Source organism: Pseudophryne corroboree, chromosome 6 (assembly GCF_028390025.1).
Source record: "Pseudophryne corroboree isolate aPseCor3 chromosome 6, aPseCor3.hap2, whole genome shotgun sequence".
Classification (NCBI taxonomy): Eukaryota; Metazoa; Chordata; class Amphibia; order Anura; family Myobatrachidae; genus Pseudophryne; species Pseudophryne corroboree.
In genome coordinates, this window is record NC_086449.1 from 612,573,247 (window position 1) to 612,589,055 (window position 15,809).

The following is a 15,809-nucleotide window of genomic DNA, read 5'->3' on the forward strand; positions in this document are numbered from 1 at the left end:
CCCCCAGATTTGCCCCAAGTAGTTGTGCCCCCCCAGTTGATTTGCCCCTGTAGCTGTGCCCCCATTAGTTGTGCCCCCTGTAGCTGTGTCCCCTGTAGCTATGCCCCCATTAGTTGTGCCCCGTCGCTTGTTGCTTTGCCCCCAGTAGTTGTGCCCTCTGTTGCTGTGCCCCCTGTTGCTTTGCCCCCAGTAGATTTACCCCAGTAGTTGTGCCCCCTGTTGCTTTGCCCCAGTAGTTGTGCCCACTGTTGCTGTGACCCCTGTTGCTTTGCCCCAGTAGTTGTGCCCCCTGTTGCTTTGCCCCCAGTAGTTGTGTCCCCTGTAGTTGTGCCCTCTGCTGCTGTGCCCCCTGTAGTTGTGCCCTCTGCTGCTATGCCCCCTGTAGTTGTGCCCTCTGCTGCTGTGCGCCTGTCTCTGTCAAACACACACACACACACAAAAAAAAAAAAACACTTACCACTGCCCCGCTCCTGCTTCCCGACCGCCGCTGCTGCTGCTCCGTCTCTGGCCTCCCACGACTCCTCTCTATGGGAGAGACGTCATGACGTCTCTCCCATAGCAGCGCCGCACAGACACTAGAGGTCACACAGCCCATGGCGTCCGCTGCAGCCGGGGAGCGTGGAGCGGGGTGCGGGTAGGCGGCGTTGCCTGTGGGGTGACTGCGGCCGCGCCCCATGGCCGCAGCGCCCCGGGCGCAGGCACTGCTTGCCCGCACCAAGAACCGCTCCTGATTGTAACCCCAGTGGTTGGGTAGCAGCACTACTATAATAGTGATAGGCAGTGCTGCGGTATGTTATTATTGGACTGGAGTAGAATGGTTGCGATTTGGTATGTTTTGCCATTTGTTGCATTTCAGTCTTTGTGGTGTCTGAAGAGAAATTACAAATGAAAGGTGATAAATTCATTCACAAACACAGGTATAAAACATTCACAGTATTTCCATGTAAATAAGATGTGAACATAAGGTGACTCTTTGTTACAAAACAAATCAGTGTTATTCTGAGTTTAGTCAGTGTGAAATATAGAGGTTATCTGCCATTTAAAGATTCACTTCATCTACTCCCCCTCCCACCCCCACTTACCTTATGGGTATATTTAGCACTTTCACATCCTGCATTTCTAATGCAGCTATGATGTGAAAATATTCCCCATAATCACAGTGTGGTAATGCAAATTACCACTTGCAGTTATCATCCTTCTGAGAAAACCCTTTCCCAGTAAGAAGTTAAAAGCAAGGTAACAGCTACCGCTATCACCTTGCTTCTGGGTTCTGACCCGGCAAGCCTAGGGGCAGATTCAGTTAGCTGCCATGTCTATTGTACGGCTAAAGCTCTGGGCTTAACACCCGGAACTATCCAATTTAGGCCATTTCCCTGCGTGGTTAAGTGCCCAAAATCTATAGGTTACTTCGCATAAGAAGCCCAAGAGGGTACATTTAATGTGGATTTTTCCTTGCAGCTCCTGAGGCTGTGCGGAAAAAAAATCTGCATTAGGGCACCCCCTGGGTCTTAGCGCTCAGGGAAACAACACTTCATTTAATAGCTCAGGGCTAATTTAATCTGTGCCCTAATGTGTATGTGCAGTAGTTGAGCTTTGCATATGTCTGTACAGGCAGATAGGGAGGGATCTAAACAATAGGCCATAGACTTCTATGGGCTAACCCCATTTCTCTTATGTCCTAGAGGATGCTGGGGACTCCGTAAGGACCATGGGGAAAGACGGGCTCCGCAGGAGACATGGGCACTAAAAAGAACTTTAGATATGGGTGTGCACTGGCTCCTCCCTCTATGCCCCTCCTCCAGACCTCAGTTTGATACTGTGCCCAGAGGAAACTGGGTGCATTACAGGGAGCTCTCCTGAGTTTCCTGAAAGAAAGTATTTTAGTTAGGTTTTTTATTTTCAGGGAGCCTGCTGGCAACAGGCTCCCTGCATCGTGGGACTGAGGGGAGAGAAGCAGACCTACTTAAATGCTAGGCTCTGCTTCTTAGGCTACTGGACACCATTAGCTCCAGAGGGAGTCGGAACGCAGGTCTCACCCTCGCCGTTCGTCCCGGAGCAGCGCCGCCGTCCTCCTCACAGAGCCGGAAGATAGAAGCCGGGTGAGTATGTGAAGATAGAAGACTTCAGAGGCGGCAAAAGACTTCAGATCTTCACTGAGGTAACGCTGCGCGCCATTGCTCCCACACAACACACACACGGCAGGTACTGTAAGGGTGCAGGGCGCAGGGGGGGGCCGCCCTGGGCAGCAATTAAACCTCCGATCTGGCTGAAATATATATATATATATATATATATATATATATAGGCTCTATACTATATATAAGAGATCCCCGAGCCATTTTCTCCACAGCACACCGCTGAGAGGAAGCTCCCCGGACTCTCCCCTGCTGAACACGGTGACAGAGGGTTTGAAAGAAGGGGGGGGGGGGCACATAATTGGAGTGTACATGGAGTCAAGCCCTGCCTGCCACTATGTCGCAGGGACCTTCTGGGTCTCAAAAGCGCCCCCTATCCCAAATGGTAGACACTAAAACCGACACGGATTCTGACTCTAGTGTCGACTACGATGATGCAGTTACAGCCAAAATTGGCTAAAAGTATTCAATATATGATTATTGCAATAAAGGATGTGTTGCATATCACAGATGACCCCTCTGTCCCTGACACGAGGGTGCGCATGTATAAGGAAAAGAAACCTGAGGTAACCTTTCCCCCATCTCATGAGCTGAACGAGTTATTTGAAAAGGCTTGGGAATCTCCAGACAAGAAACTGCAGATTCCCAAAAGGATTCTTATGGCGTATCCTTTCCCAACTAAGGACAGGATACAGGATACAGTGGGAATCCTCCCCAAGGGTAGACAAAGCATTGACACGTTTATCCAAAAAGGTAGCGCTGCCATCTCAGGATACGGCAACCCTCAGGGATCCTGCTGATCGCAAGCAGGAGACTACCTTGAAGTCCATTTATACACATTCTGGTACCTTACTCAGACCGGTGATAGCGTCGGCTTGGGTTTGTAGCGCTGTAGCAGCATGGACAGATACCTTATCGGAAATTGATACCCTGGATAAGGATACAGTTTTATTGACCCTGGGTCATATTAAAGATGCGGTCTTATATATGAGAGATGCTCAAAGAGACAATGGCCTACTGGGTTCTAGAGTCAACGCTATGGCAATTTCTGCTAGACGAGTCCTATGGACCTGACAATGGACGGGTGATGCCGACTCGAAGAGGAATATGGAGGTTTTACCTTACAAGGGTGAGGAATTGTTTGGGGAAGGTCTCTCGGACCTAGTTTCCACGGCCACGGCAGGTAAATCAACTTTTTTGCCTTATGTTTCCTCACAGCCTAAGAAAGCGCCACATTATCAGATGCAGTCCTTTCGGTCGCATAAAAACAAAAGAGTACGGGGATCATCCTTTCTTGCCAGAGGTAAGGGCAGGGGGAAAAAGCTGCCAACCACAGCTAGTTCCCAGGAGCAGAAGTCCTCCCCGGCCTCTACAAAATCCACTGCATGACGCTGGGGCTCCGCTGAGGGAGTCCGCCCCAGTGGGGGCACGTCTTCGACTTTTCAGCCACATCTGGGTTCACTCACAGGTGGATCCCTGGGCAATAGAAATTGTTTCCCAGGGTTACAAGCTGGAATTCGAAGAGGTGTCTCCTCGCCTCTTTTTTAAATCGGCCCTACCAGCTTCTTCCCCAGAGAGGGAGATAGTTTTAAATGCAATTCAAAAATTGTGTCTTCAACAAGTGGTGGTCAAAGTTCCCCTGCTTCAGCAAGGGATGGGGTATTACTCAACCCTGTTTGTAGTCCCGAAACCGGACGGTTCGGTCAGACCCATTTTAAATTTAAAATCCTTAAACCTATAATTAAGAAGGTTCAAGTTCAAGATGGAATCGCTCAGAGTGGTCATCGCCAGCCTGGAAGGGGGGGATTATATGGTGTCCCTGGACATAAAGGATGCATACCTTCATGTTCCCATATATCCACCTCATCAGGCATACCTGAGATTTGCGGTACAGGATTGTCATTACCAATTTCAGACGTTGCCGTTTGGGCTTTCCACGGCCCAGAGGATTTTCACCAAGGTAATGGCGGAAATGATGGTGCTCCTGCGCAAGCAGGGTGTCACAATTATCCCATACTTGGACGATCTCCTGATAAAAGTGAGATCACGAGAGCAGTTGCAGAACAGCGTATCACTCTCGCTGAAGGTGTTACAACAACACGGTTGGATTCTCAATATCCCGAAGTCACAGTTGGTTCCTACGACTCGTTTGCCCTTCTTAGGCATGATTCTGGATACGGACCACAAAAGGGTTTATCTTACGATAGAAAAGGCCCAGGAACTCATGACTCTGGTCAGGGAACTATTGAAGCCGAAAAGGGTGTCAGTGCATCATTGCACTCGAGTCCTGGGAAAGATGGTGGCATCTTACGAGGCCATTCCCTTCGGCAGGTTCCATGCGAGGACTTTCCAATGGGACCTGCTGGACAAGTGGTCCGGGTCACATCTACAGATTCGTCAGATGATCACCCTGTCCCCCAGGGCCAGGGTATCTCTCGTGTGGTGGCTGCAGAGTGCTCACCTACTAGAGGGTCGCAGGTTCGGCATTCAGGACTGGATTCTGGTAACCACGGACGCGAGCCTCTGAGGTTGGGGAGCAGTCACAAAGGGAAGAAACTTCCAAGGTCTCTGGTCAAGCCAGGAGGTTTGTCTTCACATCAACGTTCTGTAATTGAGGGCCATATACAACGCCCTTCGTCAAGCGGAGAATTTGCTTTGCGACCTACCGGTTCTGATTCAGTCAGACAACATCAAAGCAGTGGCTCATGTAAACTGCCAAGGCGGAACAAAAAGCAGAGTGGCAATGGCGGAAGCCACCAGGATTCTTCACTGGGCGGAGAATCATGTAAGCGCACTGACAGCAGTGTTCATTCCGGGAGTGGACAACTGGGAAGCAGACTTCCTCAGCAGACACGATCTACATCCAGGAGAGTGGGGACTTCATCAGGAAGTCTTCGCAGAGATTGCAAGTCAGTGGGAACTGCCCCAGATAAACATGATGGCGTCCCGCCTCAACAAGAAACTACAAAGTTATTGCTCCAGGTCAAGAGACCCTCAGGCGGTGGCAGTAGACGCCCTGGTGACACCGTGGGTGTTCCAGTCGGTCTATGTGTTTCCTCCTCTTCCTCTCATCCCCAAGGTATTGAGAATCATAAGAAGAAGTGGAGTACAGACAATTCTCATTGTTCCAGATTGGCCGCGAAGGGCCTGGTATCCGGATCTGCAAGAAATGCTCACAGAGGATCCGTGGCCTCTTCCTCTAAGAAAGGACCTGTTACAACAGGGGCCCTGTCTGTTCCAAGACTTACCGCGGCTGCGTTTGACGGCATGGCGGTTGAACGCCGGATCCTAGCGGAAAAGGGCATTCCGGATGAGGTCATTCCTACTCTGATAAAGGCTAGGAAGGATGTGACAGCTAAACATTATCACCGAATATGGCGGAAGTATGTTTCTTGGTGTGAGTCCAGGAATGCTCCTCTGGAAGAATTCCATCTGGGCCGTTTCCTTCACTTCCTACAGACTGGAGTGAATTTGGGCCTAAATTTAGGCTCCATTAAGGCTCCCTAGTGCCAGCCACCAATTAGCATTTTTTTTTTAAATGACAGACGACTCTCTTCATTTCATTTCCCCATGTACAGTATGCTGCACCAATCCAAAATAATCCCACCGGCACCCGGATGCATATGTTAAATATTAGAACACTACCACCATGCGTGACAGGCACCCATGCAACCCCCCCCCCCTTCCCCCCGGGCCGCTGCCTACTGCCTACAGATGTATGACTCTGCCGCCTAGTGTCTGCTCCCCCTTCTGTACCGGACCGCTTTCTGTACGTGGGTGACTCAGCCGGGACCCCATCTAAGCTGTGGCACATCCCTGAGCGTCTTGCCCATAACACAGAAACCTCTAAGTAACAGCTGGGCACTCTCACAGCTCTGAGTGCCCAATCTTTCTGCTGCTGATCATATACCTGTCTCTCTCTCAATGTCTCTCTTGCTTTATCTACATGTCTCTTTCTTTGCATCTCACCATGTCTCTTTCTCTCTGCCATGTCTCTCTCTCTCCATGTCTCTCTCTCACCATGTCTCTTTCTCTCTGCCATGTCTCTCTCTCTCCATGTCTCTCTCTCTCTCACCATGTCCTCTCTCTCTCCATGTCTCTCTCTCGTCACGTCTTTCTCCATGTCTCTCTCGCCATGTGTTTCTATCTCACTCTCTCACAATGTCTCATGTCTCTCTCTCCCTCCCCATGTCTCTCGCTTTCTCTTCCTCCCTTCCCATGTCTCTCTCTTCCTCCCTTTCCATGTCTCTCTCTCTCTCACCATGTCTCTCTCTCTCACCATGTCTCTCTCTCTCCTCCCATCATGTTTCTCTCTCTCTCTTCCTCCCTTTCCATGTGTGTCTCTCTCTCACCATGTCTCTCTCTCCCACAATGTTTCTCTCTCCCTTCCCATGTCTCTCTTTCTATCCCTCCCTTCCCATGTCTCTCTCTCTCTCTCTCTCTCTCTCTCCCTCTCCATGTTTCCCCTGCTCTGGGTCTTTGTGCTCCCTCTCTCGCTGTGCTCATCAGCAGTATATACTTGCTCTGGTGCCCTCCATGGAGTAATGACCCCCAAACATCTGTAAATATGGCGGCACTCTGAGACTTGATAAAGCGCAAAAAGGTTTGCCCCTAAGGTATAGCATTTGTACATTTGACAATTTTGCAGCCCCCATAGAAACCTATTGGGTCTACTTTTGCTATAAGACATGGGGACTGTGGCAAATATCTCTGCTATCTACTGCAAGGACCCATACAGACATTCTTTGGATAACTATGCCTCTTAAAGAGTGCTTTAGCAAATGTAGAGAGCACTGTCTATGTAACTACCTATATACTCCACAATTTCTTTCCATATATCACTCGTTTGGGAAGGAGTTCTCAAAGGTACAACACTACATGTGCCCAATCTTTTCTTAACCTTAATTATCCTGTCTTTTGAAACAAAAGGTGAATGTATGAATAATCTGACTAAATAAAAAGCTGAGTTACTTGACTGAAAGTTTTTTTTAAGAAATAATCTGAGCCAGGTTTTCATGTATATGTAGTGTGTTCTGTGCTCTTGACAGGTTAATGGTTAATTTGTATTTACTGTCTAGCTCTTTCCCTATTGAAGCATCATTTTAACTGTTTTGTTACATTTTTTGTTGCCTGAAAGGACTTCTCATTTGCCTAAGAACCCACTAAAGGGTAAGCTTCCAGCCCCCACATTATTTCATGTATAATACATTACAGGGTCTTTGCCCCTTGGTCTCTGTTCCTTTCAGATGTCACTGCTGCCAAATCACCAGGGGTGTGGGAAAAGAAGGGGGGATAAATGGGCTTAGAAAGCCTTTGTGTCCTACACATCATTGTAGGATATTGACATGGGTAAAATGACTGTTTCTCTTCCCATGATATTCACCTGCCTGTATACAATAGAGTGTAAAGGCCTGCAATACATATTAGGGGGTGAAAGCTAATTGCATCACCTAGTACTATTGTATATATGTGGTATCAGTGGGGACATTTCAGTTCACAGCTTCTTCAATGACATCAGGATCAGATGTTGCTGCTCATTAACACTGACACTGTTTTATAAGTGGGACATTCGTGCTCTTTTCCAAAACTAAAATTTGCTCCTGTGATCTGAAGTAGGAACAGAAATATTTTAATTTCTATTACATATATATTTTAGCCAAAATAAGAGATTCTGATAACAGACAGAATTCAGATATCACCTTGGATGTATAATTTCCAAACACAAATATTAATAATAGCTTGTATTGTTAAACACTGGCGGATGATTTTCTTGTATTGATACTGGATTCCGTTCTCTGTATCATTTCTCATCCTCTATGTCCTAACTTTTTATCTTGGTCACCTGAGGTTGGGAGATGTTGGAGAAGGAGGACCAAGTGGCTTGTGTGGGGCCGTCAATTACACAATTGCAGCCCCATCCCCTGTTGTACAATGGCACGATTTATAGCATTTTGCCATGGGGGACTGGACCATGATAATGCGATTCATGGTGAGTCGCGTCACGGAGCTCCCAGGCTGTTGACATGTAGTTAAACGGTTAAATGCTAAAAGCTGTCTCTCAACTGAGTGTTATTGTGCATGACTCATCAGCCATAATCACATCACATCTGAGTCACCAGACTTAAAGATCGGACTGATTAGACTGCAGGTGCATGTTGTTTACTTGGCTCTATAAAAGGGTCTGAATATGCACAAGCCTATCACTGTGGTATTGAAGCGTCACAGTGCTATACGACTGTACAGTACTTAGCCCAGGAAAGATTGATACCTTAACATAATGACTGCTGTTTACTTTCTATCACCTGTATACTGTTATCTTCAATTAAACCTAATCTGGTTTGGAATCAACTTGTGGACTAACCTCCTTGCTCACATCTGCTACGCATCTGCCAACTAGTGGGCCAATACAATACAGGCTGCCCAGATTATTGGAATCTTCCAGAAATTTCCAGAGTAGGAAAGTATGTCATGTATGTTGTATGCTCTTACTGACATTAAATATGTATTTAGAACAAACTGCAATTACTTTTTAATTCTTTCTTCGCACATTGTGGACAGAAACACAGCTAAGCATCTCCAGAGAGCATTTCTAATCAGGTGTCTGCATATCAATAGTGTAACTTTTTTATTTACTGAATGCCTAATAAAATATCTTCGGAATTCAAGTGGTTGGTGAAACTATTCAGTGACAACATCGCTTTGCTCAGCCTTTCACAAACACTCTTCTTTATCATCATGACTGATCAATGTTTGCGGATTTTTTTTGGTGTGCGATTGAGGATAACGTATATTCCAAGTTCGGAGTGGACAGATTACCTCACACTGCTGTTCTCCCATTCACATTCCAGATTTGTTAGTGAAAATTTTATGAAAACAGCCCGGCAAACTGCATTTAATCATTTCTGTATGTGTAAGTAAAACCCTATGAAGGGAATACTGAGTGCTCCTTATGCTGAGCAGATACTATGGGCTCCCTTGAGCCCTCCTGCTGGTGGATAGGGTTACAGCAGTTTATTACCTGCAGCCTGGGCAGGGCGATAAGAGGGAGAGAGCGTGTGTGCATAAGAGTGTTTGACTTTGCAGCTCAGCAGACGTCACCTCTCTGGCCAGGCTCCCGGGTGGGCGTGGCCGGGGCTGAGAGATGAGGTGACGTCGCTGTGAAACACACGTGGTGCAGCCCATTGAGAAAAACCCTGCCTCCTCCCGCTGCCCGTATAAATAGGGAGGCTGTGCGCCTTGTCGCAGCTGAGAATAAAGCCAGCAAGCCACAGTAACAAGCACAAGACCGGCTTCTATTCTACAGCTGGATTATTTATTTCTTTTATACTGCACCCAAGACAAAGAAGTCACCAAAGGCGACAGCATTGGAAAGTGATCACCAAGTTTTATTTTTTACAAGACAAACCCGAGTTGGACTTTCTCTGTGTACAGACCCCTACCCTGGTGAGGAGAGCTATGGTCAATATGGAGATTTGTGGCATGGATTGTAGCACCATGAGAGCACTGCTGTCGGAGAGGGCGCACACATGCCTGGTGCTGGACTGTCGCTCGTTCTTCTCGTTCAGCTCGTCCCACGTCATCGGCTCCAGCAATGTCAGGTTCAGCACCATCGTGAAAAGGAGGGCTAAGGGCAGCATGGGCTTGGAACACATCATCCCCAACGAGGAGCAGCGGTGCCGGCTGATCGCCGGGCTTTACGAGGCGGTGGTGCTGCTGGATGAGCGGAGCTGCGAGCTGGAGAGCCTGAGGAAGGACAGCACCATGATGCTGGCGGTCAGCGCCTTGTGCAGGGACCCCCGGGGCAGCAGGATCTTCTTTCTGAAAGGTACATACACAATCCCCTCCCCAGTCCTCACTTACATGCCCTGTCTGTCTGAGAGCCCAGCACCCCTCTGTGTTATAGTGCCCCCTGTAACCCACTCATCTGATATATGGCAAATGTTCTTTCTTTCAGGTGGATATGAAGCCTTTTCCTCCCAGTGTCCTGAATGTTGCAGCAAATGTTCTCCCCCCGTTGGACTAAGCTTGCCCCTGAGTGCCAGCAGTGTGCCAGGCAGTGCCGACTCCAACTGCACACCCTGTGGGACCCCACTGTATGATCAGGTCAGTACATGCTGCTCTGTGCTACTATTATATAATTAGTAGGTAACTCTGGAAGGATCCTATTCTTCTGCCTCCTTCCCCACTCCCAGTAAGCCTAGCACTGAGATAATATGTAACTCTATACAGCGCTTACAACAGTTTTAAAGACGTTATATATTTATATATACAGCATATATAGTTCCTTCCTCGGACACAGCTCAGATTAAGGCTTAGTACACAACAGCTGCTGTTCTGAACACCAGTATAAGAATAATGGCCGCATTGTCCCAGTCAGTGTTTAGACTGAAGCAATGATCATTTGAATCCCCCTCTCTTTTGTGAGATAAGTGTGTGTGACAATGACTGACCGCTTTCTTTCCGTTACTGTATTACAGGGGGGACCAGTGGAAATCCTGCCTTTCCTCTACCTGGGCAGCGCATACCACGCATCCAGAAAAGACATGCTAGATACTCTTGGCATAACCGCTCTGATCAATGTTTCTGCTAACTGCCCCAACCACTTTGAAGGACACTATCAGTACAAGAGCATCCCAGTGGAAGACAGTCACAAAGCAGACATCAGCTCCTGGTTCAACGAAGCCATTGACTTCATAGGTAAATATTTCTAAAGTATCTGTTTACTTAGTATAGAAAGTATATATTAAGTGACTAGTACACTGGTTCCTATACTCTAGGGTGCCGTGATTCAAGAAAGTGTGGGAACCACTGGACTTGTACATTGTTTACCCTTGCTATTACTCACTGTTCAAGGGAAGCAAGTTACTATAAAAATACATGCCTCTTTTTACATACTAAAATTAAACATACTACAAAGTTAATCCTAATATCCCCTGTTGTGTCGAAGACTGGCACCTAGTGGTCAGCGCTATAAGCTTCCATGATTTGCACTGAGACTCGGGGGTTCACTTACGAAGCGTCGGATTGTGAAGCCTGGCACTTCTGATCATGTTTATGCCCGATATTTTACTTGCAAGACACAGCTAGTAAAAGCATTGCCCTTTTAAATATCGGGCATAAACACAATCCGAATTGCCAGGCTTTACAACCCATCAACGCTTCTTAAATAAACCCCTTCATTTTATACCACAGTTGTTGTTTTTTTCAAGTTACTATAAAACATGGCAGTATCCTACTGTTTTTATGTTCAAGGTATTTTTCAAAGCATCTTTAAAATAACCTATTGACTTTTTTTCTTTTCTTCAGACTCTGTCAAAAATAAAGGGGGAAGAGTGTTTGTCCACTGCCAAGCTGGCATCTCACGTTCTGCTACAATCTGCCTTGCTTATCTTATGAGGACTAACCGCGTGAAGCTGGATGAAGCTTTTGAGTTTGTCAAGCAGAGAAGGAGCATTATCTCCCCTAATTTCAGTTTCATGGGACAGCTGCTTCAGTTTGAATCACAAGTTCTAGCACCTTCCTGTTCCGCAGAGGCTGGTAGCCCCACAATATCAGTTTTGGACAGGGGAACATCTACCACTACTGTCTTCAATTTCCCAGTCTCTATCCCTGTCCACCCAGCAGCAAGCTCATTGAGTTACCTTCAAAGTCCAATCACTACATCGCCAAGCTGCTAAGGTATACAGCTAAAGAGCCTGAACTGGAACACATGGACTGTATGTGTTATTTTAAGTGCAATACTTTTTAAACACTTTTTGTTTTTATCATCAACTTTTTTTGCTTTTAAGCCTTCAGTCAACTAGACGTGAAGGACAAGTTTTAACAACCAGATGAACTGGTGAAACCACAGATGACATACAACTGACATGACTTGTCATGATTTTGGACATACGTCCTTACCACTAAGGATCTCGAGAAAGACAGGTCACTATTGCCTTTTGTTTTACGTCTGATTATTGTTTGATTATAAATCTCCGTTTAATGGGGATTCAACAGTATTTCCATTCCTGAACTTTTTGTACTGCTAAAGTTGAAGAAAGGTTGCGGCCTATAAATTGTAGAATATGTACGTCCTTTTATTTATACTTCAAGCTTCGTCCTGCCTTCAGAAGCCTAAGATTTCAGGTTTTTTTTTTTTTTTTTTTTCAACGAAGCAAAGGAGAAATACCTCAGTATTTTCTGGTACTGTAATTCCTGTTTGTAATTCAAGACCAGCTTCAGTTTCCAAAGCACTGATGAAAAAAAGCACTAGGCCGGAGCCTTCTTCTGAGTTTGCTGACTATTGTATATATGCTCTGATTTATTTATGATGCAAAATAATATATTCCTTCTCCTGGGAGAAGACCATTTTTAATACAGAACTATGACCTTTTTATACAGATTAGAATAAATTATGACTTTATACTGAAATGTGCCTCTCTTTTCTATTACTGTATTGTGCTTGTATCCAGGGAACTTGTGTACTCTAACCATTTCGCTTCCTGAGGCCTAAAACGACACCTGTCCAATGCGCAAATAATCAGATCAACACATATATTAGATATTATTCTATTCTATCATTTATATATAAATATTCGGGTCCAACATATTTTTTGATGGTTGTCATAAAATACAACAAGCCTGCATTTATAACCATATAGGAAAATGGATGGAGACGAGATGTGAAATGTTCCTTGACAACATAATGGATATTCTATGGTTTAGATTTCTTTCACACGGTCTTCCACTTGCTGATATGCTCGTAGCTGCTATGACTGCTCTGCACTACAAGTACAGTGTCTGTCATATTATACAAATATTCACATTTGATGGCATCGAATATTCTAGCTATACAATGTAATTGTGGATATTTTGCAATCTATAAATAAATACAGGAAAAATGTGACAGACTTGTGTAAACATATGATATTAAACGCCCTTAATAACCCACTGGTGGGATCTTATGCGCCCTACACACTGGTGATAACACTGCAAGAGAGATAACGTTCATATCCGTCAGTGTGGAAACACCAGTGATGAACGTTGCGCGGCCCCGCGCTCGTTCATCGCTGATGCCCCGTCGGCTGTGCATGCAGGCCAATATGGACGAGATTGTCCATATTTGCCTGCACGTCTACGGAGACGGGGGGGGTGAGGGTAGTGAAGAAACTTCACTGCCCCCACCGCCGCCGGGTCGCCCATCTGCCGTATCGGCGGTCGGGCGGCTTGGCGGCACATCGCCGAGTCTGTAGGGCCCATTAGTTGTAGTTTTGTGCACAAAACGTGATTATCTAAGGATACCTTTATTACGTAAAAGCAAAGCTACTATAATGGTGTAGTGGATGCCAATAAATCTATCTAGGCAGTGTTCAGTACAGTTTACATGAGGGTAGTGAGCCTGTCCATGTAATAACATAATTCAGGAAGGGAGGGGTTCTATAAAACAGCTTGATATTGGAGGGAAGGCAGCTGAAAGCTAATATAATGAAATACTGTTTTACATAAAGGCTGATCGCTTCAGCAGTCTCTCGGCAGATGTGGAGTGGGATCCAAATGCATGAGACCTAAAGCTATTCTCTTATAGCTAGAAAGACTGGAAGAAAATGCAACAGCCAAAATAATTATCTAAATATAACTATAATACAATGTACACTGCAGTGAGGTTATATTTATTAAAAGTTTCTAAACTTTAAAATGGCCAGTGTTCACTAGTGTGCATAGATGTGGTTATTTCCTATTAAATCAAGTGTTTCTAAATGGCCTGAGTAGTTTCATAACACATTAAAATATTACTATACATTTAATAAGAGCTGGCATGAAAATTGCACCCGCAGAGCTGGAGAATTCTTCAACCACCAGACACATTTGGGGTGAGATGTATCAAGCCTGGGAGAGATTTAAAGTATCAAGCAATCAGCTGCTAGCTGCCATTTTACTAGTTGCGTTTTTTAAAATGACAGGAGCTGATTGGTTGGTACTTTCCACTTAAGCGCTCTTCAAGGCATCACGCCCTTGGTCATTTTAGTCTATTTTTAATGGAACACATTTTTCTACTCAAAATAAGGAATCCAGAGAACTGAGATTTCGCCTCTTCACTTTCATCATCCCATATGAACAACCCTTGCCTCCATTACAAATCACATGAATGGTGTGTGTGTGTGTGTGTGTGTGTGTGTGTGTGTATATATATATATATATATATAAGTCCAGAAAGAAGGGCACTGGAGGCAATAATGGTAAGACAACGAACTTGTGTTAACAGGCAACAGCCGTTTCAGGGCATATGCCCTTTCCTCAGGCCCAGTACACAGCAAACGTGGGCCTGAGGAAGGGGCAGAAGCCCTGAAACGGCTGTTATGGGTGAGTGGTTATTTAAGTGTGTATTGTTTTTTGTGTCTCTATCCTGATGACGATATTAAAATATCGAAACGTTGAAATTTAAACCTGTGGCCGCTGTGTCCAGTTTGATTTGAATTGAAAACCTGTGAGTGCCGCTGCCTTTGCTCACTACATACGGTCGGGAGACCATTACAGGAGGCACCAAGGTATCGATCAATGGTTGGAGAGAGTGCCGGCTGCCGCAACTATATATATATATATATATATATATATATATAAAGAGAATAGTCGGCGGCACTCACGGCTCCCGGTTAGGGAATGAAAGAGGACACAATCGCGATTGTGTCCTCTTTCATTCCCTAACCGGGAGCCGTGAGTGCCGCCGACTATTCTCTTTATCTGTGGGCATCCAGTCTATGGTTGTTGCTGGGAAGGCATCGGCGTTATTTCCAAATTTGTAACGGAATGGACTGCTGCTGATCTCTACAGTGTATATGTGTGTATATATATATATATATATATATATATATATATATATATAGAGAGAGAGAGAGAGAGAGAGAGAGAGAGAGAGATAGATAGATAGAAAGTCCAAGATAACAGGTGGCACTCAAAGGGTCTGAGCAGCATCAAAACAAACACTGCGGACACAGTGGCCCTCATTCCGAGTTGTTCGCTCGCAAGCTGCTTTTAGCAGCTTTGCACATGCTAAGCCGCCGCCTACTGGGAGTGAATCTTAGCTTAGCAAAATTGCAAACGAAAGATTAGCAGAATTGCGAATAGACACTTCCTAGCAGTTTCTGAGTAGCTCCACACTTACTCGGCATCTGCGATCAGTTCAGTGCTTGTCGTTCCTGGTTTGACGTCACAAACACACCCAGCGTTCGCCCAGACACTCCTCCGTTTCTCCAGCCACTCCCGCGTTTTTCCCAGAAACGGTAGCGTTTTTTCGCACACACCCATAAAACGGCCTGTTTCCGCCCAGAAACACCCACTTCCTGTCAATCACATTGCGATCACGAGAACGAAAAAATAAACCTCGTAATGCCGTGAGTAAAATACCTAACTGCATAGCAAATTTACTTGGCGCAGTCGCACTGCGGGCATTGCGCATGCGCATTAGCGACTAATCGCTCCGTTGCGAGAAAAAAATACAGAGCGAACAACTTGGAATGACCCCCTTAGGAAGTAAAATTCCGAAATGTTAGAATGTAGACTGTGTCCGCAGTGTTTGTTTTGATGCTGCTCAGACTCTTTAGGGGTGTACTCACGGAGCGATATTCTAAGCAATCTGATTAGATTGCTTAGAATATAAGCCTGATCGCTCCGTGTGTACCCCTTACAGCGATAGCGATG

General features: G+C 45.7%; 1 protein-coding gene and 1 long non-coding RNA gene across 2 annotated transcripts in view; both read left to right on the forward strand.

Moving 5' to 3' along the window:
- The window catches only part of LOC134933107 (uncharacterized), a 168,600-nt gene that overhangs the window by 132,734 nt on the left and 20,057 nt on the right, over positions 1-15,809 (forward strand). The gene's annotated exons all lie outside the window — the stretch shown is intronic.
- Positions 9,360-12,545, forward strand: DUSP1 (dual specificity phosphatase 1). The gene is made up of 4 exons (XM_063928068.1): positions 9,360-9,960; positions 10,090-10,238; positions 10,613-10,832; positions 11,442-12,545. The coding sequence occupies exons 1-4, from the start codon at positions 9,591-9,593 to the stop codon at positions 11,810-11,812; spliced, it is 1,110 nt and encodes a 369-aa protein (XP_063784138.1). The 5' UTR covers positions 9,360-9,590; the 3' UTR covers positions 11,813-12,545.

What these genes read in the sequence shown, in the direction of transcription:
- DUSP1 (XM_063928068.1), top strand. Translation starts at nt 9,591, where the DNA reads ATGGTCAATATGGAGATTTGTGGCATGGATTGTAGCACCATGAGAGCA. An exon ending in CAGGATCTTCTTTCTGAAAG is followed by an intron (nt 9,961 to 10,089) that starts GTACATACACAA and finishes TCTTTCTTTCAG; the next exon opens with GTGGATATGAAGCCTTTTCC. An exon ending in CGAAGCCATTGACTTCATAG is followed by an intron (nt 10,833 to 11,441) that starts GTAAATATTTCT and finishes TCTTTTCTTCAG; the next exon opens with ACTCTGTCAAAAATAAAGGG.